Genomic DNA, 18954 nt, shown 5'->3' with positions numbered 1-18954 from the left:
GCAACTTGCAAGTCTACTTGCAGGTGGAAACGTGGAATCAGACATGCAAGCTACTGTCAGACAGACTGTCGGACATTTCTCGCTGAAGTTTTCTTGCAGATGGAGAGGCGGCCTAACATTAGCGCTTGCTTTAACACTATGCACAGATTAGTAAATTGTTACTAAGTAACACACATATGTAATCATCGTGCTACCTGTGGACTGTGGTGCTACAGTAGGTAGGTATATAAAACTTTGTGATAAAACTGGTCTGAGGTAGGATTAGATATTTAAACTTACGCAACGGATTTTGATGAGGGTTTTTCAAACAAATACTTTTATTATTGATGAAGAATATACCTATATAGATTACCACATTATTATAAATTAGGCACTATTAAGAACTCTGCTTCTACGGGGCTTCTTTCATGGCGAGTCTCTGCATTGTTTTTGCCACGTTTTTGCTGTAGTTTTTGCAGGTTTTTGCCATATCGAAACTAGGAAGTGGCAACATTGGCACTTGGCGGCCATTGTTTTTTGTTCATGACTCATATTCAATATTCACTTCTGTGTTCACTTCATTCGACATACGAGTTTGCTGCATTGCGCTTGGAGCAGCTGATATTTATATAAAACGGGCGTCGTCACAGTTCCTTTTGTGACTGTTTTTTAAAGCGTTTCCTTGTTTGAAGTATCCTGCTTGCTCCATCATGGCTCGAACTGGAATAATGTTGCCTTTAGCGTTTCTATTTTTAGCAGCCCTGGTTCCAACAGAAGCACAAAGTAAGTACACATTATATGAATTTTAATTCCACCCAACTGGATGGCCTCGTTTAAATTAATATTTAATGTTTAGCTCATTGGTGAATGATATTTTGAGGAAAGAACTTGCATGCGCTTTGTGCTGCGGATCGATACAGAAAGGCTCATCGTTACTTATAGGATGATGTCATATTGGTGTCACTTCAATTATTCCATCCTCCATTTACAGTAGATGTCCATTTTTATGGCTTCCAAATTCCTGAATGATCATTTTCCAAATTACTCTATTACTTTAACAATGAGTGCAATTGTACTTGTTTTCTTATATTAGAAGGGGTAAAATCATACCTAATGCCTATAATTAGAATTTTAGATAGGTAATATCTGCGTATTTGGTTTAGTTCTTGATTGTTCTTAATATAGAGTCAGTTGTGAAACAAATCTATAATTTTCATGTAAATTAGTAGATCAAAATGTAATGTGAGTGAATATTCATACACAAAATGTTTTCCTTTCTCACTAGTTTTTTATAAAAAAATGATTAATTTATTAAAATCCTGTTTTATTTTAAATTAATACAGCTACTGATAAAATATTTTGATTTTTGTTTGTCCTTTTGTCTGAATATTTAAAGATATATTGAGACTAGACTTAATTCAATATTATTTATTATTGTACTATTGAGTAGGTATTAAACCTACAGTAGGATAATGAGAGTGGTACAGACTCATATTTGGAAGAAAATGTTGCCGATGCTATTTCTTAAACTAGAACAGGGGGGTCTGTCCATGAGAGTAACAGATAGGTCATTATAACCAATCGAGATTGCTATAATATCTATACATTACTAGCGGTCCGCCCCGGCTTCGCCCGTGGTACATATTAACGTTTTCTCTACATAAGAACCATCCTCGTACTTCAAGGAATATAATAAAAAAAGAATTATCGAAATCGGTTCAGCCGTTCTCGAGTTATGGAATTACAACGAAAAGTGGCATTGATTTTTATATATTAGATTATAGATATTGTGTGCAAATTATAATATGTCACATGGTGGCATGGAGTTTATCCAGGTATAAATGTAGTAGAGGAACATTTTAAGAACTATCATATTATTATTATGTTTTGGTATATTACAGAACAGTTAATATAAAAAAATAATGAAATTTATACCGTAACTAGATTAAATTATGTTAAATATGTTTAAAGAATTATGCATAGAATAGTTTGATTTCATTTGGGCTTTGAGATAAAGAAAAAAATCAGATTCATGAATAAAAATATAGAAAATCTAAAAATAAAAGAATATACTGAATGTTTGGAATGTTGATTTTGCTATCTCGGGCAGTTAGTTATCAGCAACGCTATCTGAATCTTAGCAAACACCGCAGTACTGTGTATTTGTGTTACTGCAGTGACGTCTACTACTTATCACTATTCTCAATGACAACAGACAACCCGGCTTTTAATTACTCTTTTAGTAATATTTATTGAATGATAATTAAGCTATATCTTTATCATCTCTTCTAGTAAGCTGATTTTTTTTATTCTCATTTATCACACAAACTGAATCAATTTCAGTGCGAGGACTGATGATGGATAAATGGTTGTTCATTATTATCAAAGTAAATGAAACCCATTAAAAAAGGAGTGGGAATGTGACAAAAATGAAATAAAATATGGTCGATCCGAGTTCGAGAAGTGGGAGTGGAGGAGCATTTAAGAGTAAAAAATGGTTTATCGTCCTATGGAAAAAAGTTGAATGGCAAAGTTGTAGGTACTAATAAAAATTGGGTATCATTTAAGCTATCACCAATTTAATTAGTTTCGTGTTCCTTAAATAATAGGGTTTGTCCTCAAAATAGTAGATCTGTCACCAAAATGTAGTCACCAAACAATGCAAAATCAGTTCCACAATAAATCACCTAAAATCCTGACATATAAGGTCTAGTACCAAATAAATGTTTTTGTATGTATTATAATAGGTGTGTCCTAATAAGTATTTAAGCAAACTAATTTAAAGAGATCACCAATAAATCATATAATGTTACTAAAAGTTAAAATAATCAATATTTATTCTTAAAAATAATAACCACTGAATAATCAGCTCTGGTTTAATAGCTGGCTAATGGTTAGCATAATTGTAGATAAAACACTTAATTAAAGTTAAAATAATCAATATTTATTGTTATATAAACAATAATCACTGAATAATCAGCGCTGGTTTGGATTTCGAAGGGCGCCCCCTTTTTCTTTTCTGGCCGATAAGCACATTTTTTGCTTCTGGTGGGGGGTTGGCCAGCGTATGGCTAATCCGATAATATGTTTGCACATGTCAATTTTTAAAGCGCGCCAATTTGTCTCCGCCGCGCCCCTTTGATCATTTTTTCATTAAAATTATAAATTGATGTATTAAATTGGTAACGAATACTATTTATTTAATATCTGAACGAAATAAAATGTTACTACTGTATTGGTGACAAAATATCAAATAAAAAGGAGTCGCAGTCAGGGATCGATAATCGATTTATTTGGTGACAGATCTACCATTCTGAGCACAGAGCTATTATTTAAGTTACAAAACTGTTATTATAAGAACGAAGTTTATATTCATGTAATGCAATATAATTTTATTGGTTATCGATCTCTTATTTTACACATATATTAACATTAATTTGATAATTCATACCTGGGAACAATTTTTTTTTATCTGAGAACGAAAATATTTCGTGGTGATAGATCTATTTATTAGGTGATACAACTTGATGACAAATATAAATTTTGGTGATAGAAAATATAGTTCCCATAAAAATTTCTACAACGTTGTACTTGCAATTTTTCACATAACCTCAAAATTTAGGTAAAAAATTGAAATATGTAATCAAGTTTGTGGTTCCTCCCACTTCCCGAATTCGGCTCGACAGTAATTTATTTTTCCTTTCATTTTTATGACCCTCCTTTTCTAATGGGTTTCATCCTACTGTGATCTTTTTTGCTGTAAAAATTATCGACTCTGGTCTATGAGGCAAATTGTAACTCGTATGACGCTAATTATTTCCATTGCTATATTCAGTATTTCAAGGTCTATGGAATTCAATAAGGTAGGAAATAGTTACAAAAAAGAATTGCAATTGGATTTTGTATAATTTCGTGTAATCGGTATCGGAACGTGGCAAGCAAGATTGTGCGCGTTGGGCAACGGGGTGGGGGTGTGGGGTGTGGAGCGATAACGATGTGAAGGTGTCGCGTGCGTGGTGCAGAGGGCGCGGAGGGCGCGGCGGAGCGCGAGACGGTGGTGCGCGTGTCGGCCGGCGCGCCGCTCACCGTGGAGTGCCGCCTGCGGCCCGAGCAGCGCGCCGAGTGGCGGCGCGACGGCGGCGCGCTGCCCGCCGAGATGCGGCCCGTGGCGGAGGCGCCGGCGCCCGACGGCCGGCTCACGGCGCGCCTGCGGGCCGCGGCCGCGCGCGCGCACCTGGCCGGCACCTACACGTGCACGCCCGAGCGCGACCAGCGCGTGCGCGTGCTGGTGCAGCCCGCCCCCGCCGGTACCGCCGCGCATGCGCTCGCTCACCGCTCTGTAGCGTAGTGATCTCGCCCGACGCCAAACTCGTCGCCTTCCCGTAGTTAGTCGCTTCGTTCTCGTCTACATCACTGTCGTGTCGTTAGTATCTCGCTTTGTTGTAGTTGTACGAATTCGTGATCGCTCGGTATTTATTGTTATTGGTAGTCGTCGAGCACGTCGTTATCCGTGTCGCATCGTAGAGCTTTTTGTTATTTTCGAAGTTTACGTTTTGGGCAACCGTTCGACGGTATCGCGTCGCACACGCGTCTATTTCTTTGCAAAGGCACGAGCGCGTCGTCGTGCGTGTGCGCGCGACTAACCGATCGCTTTTTGATTTTTTTGCACTACCATACCTAAATTATAAAATATCTTATCAATTCAATAATTCTCTTCTTTCTCATTAATATATTAATTTACATTACCTATAAATATATTTGTATTGACACAATATCGAATCACATTTAATTCAAGGAGTGCCCGTTAAAAAGGGTAGTGATCCATTATAAGCTTTTATTTAAGTATCTAACAAATAAGAATAATAGATATACTTACCTATTCATTACGTTTTTACGTTTTTTTTTTTTAATATTATGAGTAGACATCTTAGAAAGCCTTACATTAAAATATAGAGCTATTTTATTTGTAATAAAGATAAGTTTTCAAAATTAGCATAAGTTTTCTTTTAGTATTTTTTTTGTTGGCAGTACAATAAAGTATTTAAATAAATAAATAAAGATAATGTACAAATATTACCAAAGTCGAAAACATTGAGGTACAATCAACAACCAATATAAACAAACATCAGCTAATGCAAACAATAGATAACTGTAGCGACACCTGGCTGATGGCTCTGAATCGCGCAAGCGAAATGTTTTCGCTACAGAGCATAATATAATATATTCAAACTCAAACATTTATTTATTCAACTATATATTAACTGGGCTTTATTAATGAGGCCCAAAAGCGCAGGGCAAAGATATTAATTTATCACTTGGACCGGGCAGTATTAATAATTCCCTACTTGTCGAAGGGGCAATGTAATAAATAAATGGGACCGCGTCTAAGCCGACGGAGCCTATTTCTGGGTAGTTAAAAAAACACGGAACCTAACCCACCCCAACAACCTTATCCAAACCACGACTATGCTATAAAAACACCAGTTCACCTATTTTATTACTTTGGCCAAAATGAAATGAAATAAATAGGGTGGGCTTTATACATAATGACAGGGAAAAGTGATTAATCATGGTATTTTCATCACATCCCAATTAAGTAGGGCATTATGAATTACAGACCGGCAATTATTAATATTGCCTGAACGTATCAAATTGCGCGTAACATATACATCTTTCCGAAATCATTCATCGAGGCATTAACGGCCGCGGCCGGCCAGTCTAGTAGGTCGAGGATTTTCCCTATTTCGTTGCAGGAATTCCACCTTCTTTCCTCCACTGTAACCATTAGTTATTTAAGTAATTTATATCTTTCCACCCCGTTATTTACAAAATACAGTTAAAGTCCATTTATTATCCTAAATTTCAACTTAAAGGATCACTACAGTCCAAATCACTATTTCTCTTTTTGTGCTGAATGCTCATTAGCACGAAATAAATAACGTATTTCATACGTACTGTATCGAAAATACAATCACATTTGAACATTTATTATCCTTTTGTATTTGCACGAGCTAGAAATTAAAGACTTTTTAACGGATTTTAAACGCGATTTAAATCGCGTTTAAAATCCGTTAAAAAGTCTTTAATTTCTAAATGTATAATACTCGCGTAAAATCAAACCCTAGAAAATACTTTGCACGAGCTGTCTATCATCTAACATGCCTGCCGCTTTTCCAATCCCTATTTGGTCAGGTTTTGTGCAAAATGCAAATATTGCCACGAAATTTGAATGAGAGAAATAATTATAACATTGACTAGTTGTTAATTAATAATTCCAAAATGTTGTCCTTTTATTTTAAAAATGCAACACTTCATCTATAAAGTTCAAGTCCAATTAAACAAATGTCCTCGCATAAACAACAGCATCGCCAATTCGCCAGAAAGTAGATCCAACAAAAAATAGTTTTGTGTCGATTCTCGATCACTACCCTTTTTTCGTGCTCCGCCTATTAAATCGCGGTTTGTATTTTGATACGAGTGTTCTATTATAAATTTACTTCTGATAATTAAATTTATATTGATTGTTAATTAATAATAATTTCTGGGCGACGCATTAAATGCGACGTACATCGAGGACGGTCACATGTGTCACCAACGGTCGGATTAGACCAATTGCCGGCGAGGCTACGACCTAATTGTTCGATTTGGGCGCGCAGGCGAGGCGAGCCCGGGCGCGGCGGAGGTCGGCGCGGAGGAGGCGCGCCAGCTGCTGTACGACGTGCGCTCCAACATCACGCTGCGCTGCGAGCTGGCCAACGACGGCGGGCTCGCGTACGTGTGGAAGAAGAACGGCACGACGCTCGAGGAGGTGTGGGAGATGAAGGACCGCTACCAGCTGGAGCACGGCGGCGCCGAGTTCCGCGTGGCGCGCGCCGTGGAGGACGACTTCGGCAACTACTCGTGCGCGCTGGCCGGCCAGCCGCAGCAGCAGCTGTGGGACGTGCGCGGCCGCCCGCACCTCAAGCTGCCCGCCAACAGCAACGTCGTCGAGGGACAGAAGCTTAAGCTCACCTGCAGGGTACGTGTCGACACTCTTCTTCTTAACTCACTTCACTTTGCAATTTCACGTTTATAAATCAACATGATTTTAATTATTTTTTGCAAATAAAATCGTAATATTACATATATTATGTCTCAACCGACACAGGGTTTGCATGAGGCCAAATCGGTACTACTGAATCGCCCATAGTTATAACTGAAACAGATGTTTTTTTTTTTTTTTTTTTTTTTTTTTGGTTATAGGGAAGCGCTTGACCACAATCTCGCCTGATGTTAAGCTGAGATGTGGTCTAAGATGGAGCGCGCTTCCCTAGAAGGTACCTGTTCACTCTACGCTTGAAGACCCCCATATTGTACTCGTCGGGGAACACAGACTCAGGAAGCATGTTCCAGTCCCTCGCGGTTCGGATAAAGAATGTGGAACCGAACCGCTTAGTCCGGGTACATGGAACGTCCACCATATGGCGATGCCTAGAATCTGTGCGCCTCGACGATCGATGGAAGAACGGGGATGGCGGAACAAGATCGTGCAGTTCCGCAGCGCACTCTCCAAAGTGTATCCGATAGAAGACCGATAAGCTGGCCACTCTGCGGCGGTGACCGAGGCTCTGGAGCTTTTTGCCTACTAGGTCATCGTCGTTTATGAGCCTCTTGGCACGCCTCTCTATCGCCTCAAGCGCCTCCAGCTGGTACTTGGCGGAACCGTCCCAGAGGTGAGAGCAGTATTCCATGCACGATCGGACTTGTGCTTGATAAAGGTTGAGCAACTGTCCCGGGCTGAAATACTGTCTCACCTTCGCCAGAATTCCAAGCTTTTTTGAGGCTATTTGGGCTTTAGATTCAATGAAGGAACCAAAGTTCAGAGTAGGCGTTAAGGTGATACCAAGAAGCTCGAGGTGGTTAGTTATCGGCACGGACACACCTTGGAAATTCGGAGTCAGGTGGAATGGACTCCGTTTAGCGGAGAATAGACACGCCTGGGTCTTAGACGCATTGAACTTGACCAGATTGGCATCGCCCCAATCGGAGACCGCCTGTAAGGACAAGTTCATGCGATCAACCATCGCCTCCCGTAGAGACTGAATTTGTGCCGTACTGGCTCGCGCGCTGGATACATATCTCTCCACAACAGTGCTATCGTCTGCGTACCCATAGATACCGGGTTTCAGCAGATCGTTGATGTGTAGCAGGAAGAGTGTTGCGGAGAGAACTGATCCCTGAGGGACTCCGGCATTTATAGCCATTTGGTCGGACGAGCAGCCGTCGACGACTACCCGAAGCGACCGGTCTCTCAGAAAATCTGAGATCCAGGCGCAGAGACCAGCAGGCAGACCGTAGGATGGAAGCTTACCAATAAGACTATCATGCCAGACCCTATCGAAGGCCTTTGAGATATCAAGGGAGACAGCAAGTGCTTCACCATGATTCTCGATGGCCTCGCTCCAGATGTATGTGGCGTACGCTAGAAGATCCCCAGTGGACCGGTTTCGGCGGAACCCGTATTGTCGGTCACTGAGGAGGTCGTTCGCTTCTAGGTGTGCCAGGAGCCGGCTGTTCAGTACACGTTCCATAGTCTTACAGAGTATGGACGTGACTGAAATTGGCCTGTAGTTGGAAGGGTCGGCACGACTGCCTTTTTTGGGCACAGGCTGCACGTTGGCAAGTTTCCATGATTTCGGTACTATTCCAGTCGTCAACGAAAGGCGAAAGAGGCGTGTCAAAACAGGAGCAAGTTCAGACGCACAGGTTTTAAGTACTATGGCTGGAATTCCATCAGGGCCACTGGCTTTATTCACATCAAGATTCCGCAGCGTTTTAAGAACCTCCGTCTGACGGATGCGAATTTCCGGCATTTTCGCCTCGCATCCAGGTAGACTGGGAGGTTTTGCGCTTGCGGGATCCAGACGAGAATTTTCCGCAAATAGAGTAGCAAATAGGTTCGCTTTCTCTACAGCGGTGTGAGCCAGCGTCCCGTCAGGTTTCAGCAGTGGAGGAAGTGAGGGGCGGCAGAAATTCGATTCAACCGACTTTGCCAGGGACCAAAACGCTTTACTACCGGAGGGGTAAGAAGCCAGTTTGTTCCCTATACGGCTAACGTGGTCGAATCGAGCTTTCCGTAGAGCCTTCTTGCAGGACTTGGCAGCCCGGTTAAAGGCTTTCTTCTTTTCTGATACGTCCCTCGCTTTGCGGTGTCGAGCGTCAACCCAGGCCAGATACGCCTCTTGCTTTAGCGCTTCAGCGCGTCTGCAAACGGCTCTGAACCAGGGCTGAGCTTTGCCGGACATGGCTACGTCGGAGAATGGAATAAAGTACTCCATTCCCTGTCGCAACACATCAGTCACAGCATCCGCGCAGGTCGAGGGGTCTTCAGAAGAAAAGCAGACAGGCCGCCAAGGATATGATGCAAAAAAGGAACGCATCTCATCCCAATCTGCTGACTTGTATTGCCACACGCGCCGAGAGCCCTTAGGACTGGGATCGGGCGGCGAGTAGACAGATACAGATTTCACCAGACAGTGATCGGAGCTGCCAAGCGGCGAGGAAATCGCTACCGAGTAACGGTCTGGATCTGTTGTCAGCAGAAGGTCCAAGCAATTGGCTGTATGGCTCTCAACATCAGGAACCCGCGTCGCTCCTTGAACCAGCTGGGTGAGATTCAATGCTATAGCAAGTTTACGCATCTCTCTCCCAGCGAGGTCAGTGCACTGGTATGGGTATAGCCACTCCTGGTGGTGGGCATTAAAATCCCCCAGTAACACAAGCTGAGCGGAAGGGTATTTGTGCTGAGCAGCGTCCGCCGCCTCACTTAGGTACTCTGTGAGCCTGATCGTCTCCTGGTCTCCGCTGTGCGCTCGGTAGACACATGCATAGAGAAGTTTCTCTGGGCCTGTGTCCACCAGCATCCATAGTACAGAAAAATGGATGTATCTACATCTAGGCCTCCTAAGACCATAATATTATTTACTTCGATGTGACATTGCTCCACGTCGGTGTTACACGTGGAGCAATGTAACTACCGTCTTCTTCCTGGAAACATCAAGTGGATGCACGGGTACCTTCCTTTTATCGAAAAATACACAATATTTAGATCTGCTACTGCACTTACAGCGCATTGTAGTTAAATTAACATTTTTAAAAGACTAATCGTTTAAAAACGTGAATTTAACAAAAAATAAAGTAAACGACATTTTTGCTCGACTCGACGGAGGCACCGCCGTGCCCCCAGATAACGTTTAGTAGGGGGAGAAGTATTTCTGTTCAGTCGGCATCGATCACCCACTGATAGTACGAGATCCCACAGCAGGATTAGGGCTTTCATAGTTTTTTTGCTGAAACCAAAATTTTATGTATATTTATAATTAGGAGAATATAAATCGACTAGGTTGCCAGTCAAAATTTGACCGCGAGCATCTTTATTTAAATTTTATTGTAATGGATTTTTCGGAAAACATATCGTTCAGTCGTCATATAAAGTGCACAGACTGACAGGGGTGGGGCGGGGTGGGCTCGGCAGGTGATCGGCAAGCCGTACCCGCGCGTGCAGTGGAGCTACTCGAACTCGACGGACGAGGAGGGCAACTTCACGGACGTGGCGGCGCTGGGCGCGCGCGTGTCGCTGGGCGCCAGCGAGCAGGGCGTGCCGGACGGCGCGCTGGTGCTGGACGCGGCCGCGCGGGCGGACGCCGGGCGCTACCGCTGCGCCGCGCCGCTCGCGCCCGCGCCCGCGCTCACCACGCTGCGCGTCAAGGACATGTACGCGGCGCTGTGGCCCTTCCTCGGCATCTGCGCCGAGGTGTTCGTGCTCTGCGCCATCATCCTCGTGTACGAGAAGCGCCGCACCAAGCCCGACCTCGACGACTCCGACACCGACAACCACGACCAGTGAGTCGCCGCATATATCTCTATACGAGTAACGGTGCATTTACATCAAACGAGCGAATGCTCATTCTAATCCCACTGCGTCCAATTCTTTTAGTGTAAACTGGCAAAAGAGCATTCTTTCGTTGTTCTTGGTGCGTTCGAAAAGATTCTATGCGATGTTATAATACGGAACGACACTGTATTTGAGTTTTATTTTTGACTAAATGATCACGAAAGAATGTTCTCGCTCTAGAGTCTAGCTCTATGTTCGTTTGATTTAAATGCACCGTAAGAGCATTTCCTATAACAATGTAGTGTATAATTAGACGTCGACACAATAATATGTTATTGCAAAAACAATTAGTCATTTACATTTATCATTTACATAATTACTTTACTTATGATAATGTTGCTTAAGTATGAAATAAAAATAATCTAGAATGTAAAACATCACATCTACAACTATAGTAGAGCCATTTTAATAGGCAACATTTGACAGTTCAACAAAATTCAACAGCGTAACCTAGTAACGACGACATAGAATAACATGATATTTCGTTTCGTTAGAACTGCACATTTGCTTAACTTTTTTCAATTATGATTACATATTTATAATAATAATGACCGATACAAGTAATTTTAAGATTTCATTTTACTGATAAACCATACTAAACATAATAAATAATTTCTGAATTGAAGAACTGACGTCGCTACAATTTTGTGTCAATAAACCTTTTTTCTTTTTAAATACCAGAGACGTTACTCTAAAAATCGAAATCTGACATCTAGAATCGAATGCATTGATTACTTGTGAATAAAAATCATCATAAATTTATAAATTCGATTGACAAATGTTTCAAATCCGTATCGATTAATTCACTTTAATCGATGTTTTTAAGCAGGTTACCTCTCTTCGAAGATAAAATTGATAGACGTCAAAAATGTTGCCTATTAAATTGGCTCGACTATAGGCCGTTATGTCTTAATTATTGTTATAATAAATAGCCCGGTATAAACATAAACTCTTACAACAATTTAACAGGTTTTAACTAATTTAATAATTAATTCTGTACATTTGTTTCGCAGGAAGAAGTCGTAAGTCTTGAGAGCCGTCCACAGCAGAGGGAGGCCGAAGGGAGGGAGGGGGGGGGGGGTATTTGCGAGCAGCGACGTAGGGATCTGCTGCGTATTGCAATATTGAGATTTTTTTATAATAATGAAGTACCAAAAAATTATAAGATTGTTATTTAGTTATAAATATATATTGTGAAAGTGCGCGCGAGCTGCTCCGTAGCCGGCGACCCCGACCGGCTCCTGCCGAATTCCCTTTTGCTTAACTCGTGTAAATAAAATGATTGTAATATATTTTATTTTTATCTTTCTTAATCGAATGCACGTAATCTATATATTCAATCGCCAGCTTACGTTATCGGTTGCCGATCGTCACGCTGCTCCACATTAGTGTCGTACTTAAAAACATATTGTGCTCGAGTATTTTTTTTGATTTTTATTAACATTTAAATTAGAATCTTATATACAAGTTTGCAACGCGGTTAATGTTGCTGTTCGACCTTGCGAGTGTTGTCTCAGCGATACGACGCGATCGCATAAGACGGGGAAATTACCTGTTTATTTAAAGAAATCTTATTTTATCTCGTTCGTGATTTTGTTATCGACAAGAACTCGTTTTTATCATTGTTAACCGATTAAATAATGCGACGGTTGCGTTATCGCAGTTGCCTTCTGAAAACGCAGCACATTTAGACTATTTTAGGATAAACTTGTCGATTAGGAGTGTAATGAACACCGATAGAGTGTAGACGAGTAGCGAACGCGCGAACGCCCCGCAGCACCGCTCCGAGCGGCAACTGCTCCATAGTACCTGTCGTGTGATGTGACGCTGTGATTTAACCACCAATAAAGTTACAATAACCAACCTTTGTATTATTTATATGCCCTCTACTTCTGCTTTTTTATTCCTATAGGGGTGCATTTACATCCAACGAGCGAATGCTCATTCTAAACCCACTGTCAAATTATTTCAGTGTAAACAGGCGTAGAACATTCTTTCGTTGTTCTTAGTGCGTTTGAAAAGATTCTATGCAATATTCTAATGCTGAAAAACACTGAATATGTGTTTTTGTTTAAAAGACTAAAAGGTCACGAAAGAATGCTCTTGCTAGCTAGCTAGCTCTGTTCGTTTGATTTAAATGCACACGAAATTTTTGAAACAATATTTACACTTTCACACTAAACACGTCTGTACGAACTGGCTGAAAATTTTGCACAGGAATTGACTTATTAAACACGAGCACAAACTACGAACTAATAGACAATTTATATTTTATGAGTAGGTACACTGTGCGTCTCGATCCATAGTAGGTACGATAAGTGTGTTTATACCTAGTAATTTTAATTAAATTTGTCCCACCTTTCATGTCCCAATGATGTGAATTCAAATTTAGTCATTATATTCAAAAACGCTACCTATATTACAAAAAATACTAATCTCTGTCAGATTGTACCACTTCCAAATATAATATTATATTCTATGCCGCTTCCCAGCCAACATACGTTCATGTATTACATAATATTATGGACTTTTGCATCTTATCGTTATACATCTAGATAACATTGCAAGTTTGGAACATCATGTATTCTGTAATTTCCTATCAAAAAATAGATGTAAACGGCGCCCTACCCACCCAACCTAGCTATTTGAAAAGGAAACAGTCGATATAGGTTCCTACAATACATGAATAGAAATTAGGTTAGGCAGAGAAGAACAAAAATTAAAAATAGGTAACTCAATTTCATTATTCAAACAGAATTTCTCATTGTATTAAAGAGTTTAGTAGTGCCAAATTTAAAAATTATGTAAAAAAATGTATTACTTAGTTATGGAATTTATGGAAGATGAAAACCCATGGAGGATTGTCGCGTAAGAACCACATGAAAGTTCTTTGGCATATTATTATTTTGTTATATTATGTAGTTAGATATAAATTACATATAATGTAAAATTAAGTTGTAATAGTGACATGATTTTAAAAGAGCAACTATGGAGTTTCTTGCCGGTTCTTTTCCATAGATACTGCTTTCCGAATTTCCGAATCGGTGGTAAATGTTAAAAATATGTACCTAATGACGATTCGAAAGTGCTTCTAAAAGAAGTTTGAGTTGTAAAATAAATGTTTGAGTTTAAATTTTACTCTCAACGCGCTTAAAGAAGTTTCACTTTCATTCTACTGAACCGATTACAATAAAATTTAGCACACATATTGAGGGTAACTTGGATTAACACATAGGATAGGTTTTATCCCGGAAATCCCACGGGAACGGGAACTATGCGGGTTTTTCTTTGAAAACGGGCGAAGCCGCGGGCAGAAAACTATTAAACTGATATATTATATTAGCGACATATACTTACCTAGTAGTAAACAGTAATATAATTATACAGTCATATCATATTATAGCATCATGTCTATTAGTTTAAGTTTATCTTTTGAATGTAACTTAATTTGATAATTTATTCATCAGATTTAAAAAAAATTATAAGGCTTGATCCAAAACAAATAGGTACAAATCGCGGGTCTCAAACCATAGGGGCGCCGGGCGTACCTATAAGCAAAAATGCGATTTTTCGTTTTTAATGCCATTCGATTCTACTTTAAGCAATACATAACCTCAATTTTTCTTATAATTTAATACCGATTACTTTTTGTATAAAATGCAAAATATTATTTGCCGTAAGCTAGACAGTCTACAATAATTATTGTTAGGCCATATAGCCGTATAATAGACGTAAGAGCAATATTATTGCTTATTGAGGCAGTTTTGACGTGCCTTATAGACGTATGCACATAGGTACGACTGTTTGTTTTATTTTAACCTGAAATCATTGTGTTACGACCATCAATGTCAACATGATCCTGGGGATATTTAATCATCACTGCGGACGTATGCACATACGGCCTATGATATATAAAAGAGCTAGATACGTTACTCGCTCTCTATTTTGGCAAGAAAAAACTCAGGTAAGTGCCCGAGTTTCACTTAGTCACGCACCATTCAGCGTCGTGGCTGGACGTTCTTTTTGTATTTTAATCGGCAGTTGTTATTACGAAGTACATGAGTGAGACATGTATTATGTCTCGTGCGTGAGAGTGAAAGAGAGAACAATTGTATTGGTGATAATGCGTTAGTAAGTAGGTATGTAGGGTAATTGCGCTGGTTTGCCGTCCAGCTTCTGTTTTCGTCCATTTGACTGACCTGCTACAATCACGTGCGTAAAACTTGAATACAAACCTACCTTCCCGCGCAAGTTTGCACTTTTTACGGTCCATAATGTTTAAGCAACAGTACTATCAACATTAAAATTTGATTTGACAAGAAGAGAGTTCAAAAAATTAACGTAAATGTGGCCGCTTCGCATACGTGCCTTGCAGATGTCATCGCGCGAGAGAAAAATTTGCCGGCGAGAAAAGTTCATGGTAAGGTAAATCACTGTTTTAGCTAGTTTACGTAATGTTTTTGGTACGTATGTTTATTTATAAGCATAATAAACGCAATTATAAGTGTTTATAATACATTTTTATAATACTCTTCGAAATATTAAGTGGACGGATACTAGGTTACCAAATTCTCAAAATATTTGGTTTTCGTCCAAGTGGACGGAAACTCAAACAGCTACGTGAATATTTGTTAGGGTCATTTTACTTTATCGGACCTTTAAAATACTGAATAGTTTCTCCCGAAGTGATCTTTATTGCTATTAGTTTAGTTTTTTTGGTTTCCGTCCACTGCTATGTCAGTGCTGCCAAAATAAAAAAATATTTAAAGAAGTGGACGAAAACTAAATTTAGCTTTAAATGTTTTAGTTTTCGTCCATGAATGAGTATTGGAGTATCCAAAAATTAAATATAGCCATTCTTTTGCATTACTTTTCGTCTATTTTTACGTATTGAAAAGTTTTCTATTCAGTATCTTCCTTATAAATAATTGGTGAGGGCCAGAGTGTTGTAGGTACCTAATATTGTCATTCATTCAGTCATGTATCATTCTCCTTATGTGAAGTAGAGTCAATTATTCGTAGCATAAATGGGGGTAGGTCAGACATAATACACTGTATTTTTCTTAATTATCATTCACTTGAGTATCATCTTTTATTCTAGGTCTGTTTTGCCAATGCAGTATTTTTTTTATTATACTTACTCAACGTATCCTCAGAAAGATCTTATTGTTTTTAGATGGCCTCGAAGGAGTCTAGAAAAAAAAGACGCTGCGTACACTGAAGATTCTGTAGCTAAAACTTATTATTATGGCTGTGTGTTTATAGTACGTTTCATTTGATAAACAAAGTATTAGAATGAAAATTTTTGTTGTTAGAATGAATATTTCTGTTTTTTGATGTTATTTCTTAGTCCTGTAATTATTACTTGTTTCATTTACATTGTAAGCAACGCATTCCTTTCTTTATTACGAATGATTATACAGTCATCACTAACGCCTATAAGGACTGCCAAGTGCTACATAGATCTCAGTGTTGACTAGTTATATTGATTATTATTAGTAAAACCACAAGTAAAACTAAACCTGTAAGGTAGTGAGAAATTGTAATGTTAAGTAATTAAATAAACGTATATATTTACCTGTAATTGATTTTTAACTTAATAGTTGACCTACCCTCCTTTTTCTACACGGTGGTCGAAAACTAGCTTACACTAGGACGAAAACCAGTTTTTTTGGACGAAAATTAGCATTTACCCTACTTTTGCAGAAAATAATTTAAATAAAAAGATACATCGAAATGATTTATTTTCCCTTAATATTATCTTAAAGAAGACTATATAAGGACTTAAAAAAAAAATTATATGTTTAAGGAAGGGTGCTCCAAAGAATTTATTTCGTATCACAAAGTTGGCAACTCCTATAATTGGACGAAAACCAGCGCAATGACCCTATTAATTACGCTGTTTTTTAGTGCAATGATGTTGGCGTATGCCGCGTCTACTAGTATAATAGGTCATTGCATACGGCTACATATTTTAGTAGATATTGCTGTCTCCAGATTTCGTCACTAGGAGGACGTCACAGAGCAAGTTGGTGGACGTATCGTCATGTCAACAACACGGAAACACGATCATTCTGCCTGTGCATTCTGCAGTGAGATGCCAAAGCGAGTAGATGTAATTCTAATGCGTGGAATAACTTTAGTGAATTTACTATATATATATCTCTTCTCTTAATATATATAAATCTCGTGTCACAATGTTTGTCTTCAATGGACTCCTAAACCACTTAACCGATTATAATAAAATTCGCACACCATGTGCAGTTCGATCCAACTTGAGTGACAGGATAGTTAAATTTCAAATCGTTTTAGAGAAAGCGGGCGAAGCCGCGGGTGGTAAGCTAGTTATTTTATAAAGAACATTGCATGGAGAATAATAAGGTTAAGATTTTCACAAGCCGAGGATAGACCAATGTTGGTGTCATAAGTTTTAGCAGTTACCCGAAGAAGAACAGAAAAAAAAACAGGAGGAGTAAGTATAATGAAGAACATGTTAATAGGAAAGAATATGCCAAAGAAGAAAAGAAGAAGACAAATTAAAGGCAATGGTTGACTCTACTCTTCTTTTCTGTAGGATGTGTAAGTGCCTTTGATTTCGAAGCAGTATTATACTGTCCCTAATGGACATTTTGGGTAACCCTATCTTTTATAAAAGGAAATTGGGCTTTATGAATTTCACAATACATAATGCAGTGAGCAAACTGGGCTACTGTTACTTTTGGCCAGAGTACGCTGTACGAGAGAAATAGAGGGGCGCATGAAGTCTCAACATGTTTGTATACTTATATCACCAAGCTTACCAATGTGGAACACCTGATTCTTTATTCTGATTGCTGCCCAGGACAAAATCGAAATTCAGTGGTGGCTTCAATGCTAAGATATGTAATGATGTCTCCAGCAAATCATGTAAAAATTAGGTTATCAATTTGGCCGGTATATTTTATAAATGTACACCGATTACTCCGAGGTTTCTGGATCGATCTATGTGATTCTTTTTTTGTTTGATGCGTAATGGTGTCGAATTGGTCTCATAAAAAATTTATTCGGATAGGCCTAGCAGTTTTTATTTTATGAGCATTTTTGTCTGATCTCGATGACTTAATTGAAATCTAGCAAGTAACTTTGATACACTTCCCGGTAACCGATTAAGCTGAAATTTTGTTTATGTATGTAAATTGGATAACGATGAAACATTATCATGACATAGGAACTCAGTAATATAGTGACTCAACTTTATCGAGTTTGGGCTCGTTTGATTCATGTTGATAAATATTAAATACACTATAAAGTATTAAAAATAACTACGTTAAAAACAACCGACTTCAATAACGGAAAAGTAAAAAAAAAAAAAGATCTGATATTATTAATTACCTACTAACTACATATTATTTAGATGTGCTATTTATTCAAAAGCTTTGAAGTCGGTGCCAAGCACTAAGCACTTAACTTAGTATCAAACCTATTTAGTAAATAGCACATCTAAATAATACCTATGTAATAATTAATAACATCAAATCTTTTTTTTTATTTTTTACTCTTCCGTTACATATTGAAGTCGGTTGTTTTTAACGTAGTTATAAATGTTTGTGACTTTAGTCATTTAAAGTACCTACTTAGGTAAGTAACTATGTTCAGATTTATAAATAAATTTAATTTTTTATATGCTTATTTTTATTTTCACACAGAAAATATTGTGTAATTACTTACGTCCATTTGTTTTATTTATCTAGATTGTAGAATAAAACTGGTTTATACCTCTACTTTGAATTCAAACGCCTCTCAATATAAATGCCAAGCCAAACAGGCGTAAGATTTTTAAAAACCGCGTAAATAACGTTAATTTCGATGGGTTCTCATTCCTAAATTACAATATTTTGAGTCACCGACTAGGTAAAAATAAATATAAGTATAAATATTAATAATTTAAGGAGAAGGGTTTTACGTCCATAAATTCCATACATTTATCCATACATTTGACGGAGTTTTGCCGTCTATTCGTCATGGCAAATAGACGTATCAGCTAAAAACTATGTAGTATTACA

The 18954-nt window shown here is 38.8% G+C and overlaps 1 protein-coding gene across 1 annotated transcript; it reads left to right on the top strand.

Annotated features, from left to right (window-relative positions):
* Nucleotides 1-521: 521 nt before the first annotated feature.
* LOC123698894 (basigin) lies at nucleotides 522-12775 on the top strand. The gene is made up of 4 exons (XM_045645707.1): nucleotides 522-762; nucleotides 6636-6997; nucleotides 10493-10860; nucleotides 11926-12775. Exons 1-4 carry the CDS (start codon nucleotides 690-692, stop codon nucleotides 11936-11938), a joined length of 816 nt encoding a protein of 271 aa, XP_045501663.1. The 5' UTR covers nucleotides 522-689; the 3' UTR covers nucleotides 11939-12775.
* The last annotated feature ends 6179 nt before the right edge of the window (nucleotides 12776-18954 follow it).

The sequence above is a fragment of the Colias croceus genome, chromosome 17 (assembly GCF_905220415.1).
Source record: "Colias croceus chromosome 17, ilColCroc2.1".
Lineage (NCBI taxonomy): Eukaryota > Metazoa > Arthropoda > Insecta > Lepidoptera > Pieridae > Colias > Colias croceus.
The sequence above is the reverse complement of the archived record's forward strand: the minus strand, read 5'-3'. Positions and strand labels throughout refer to the sequence as shown.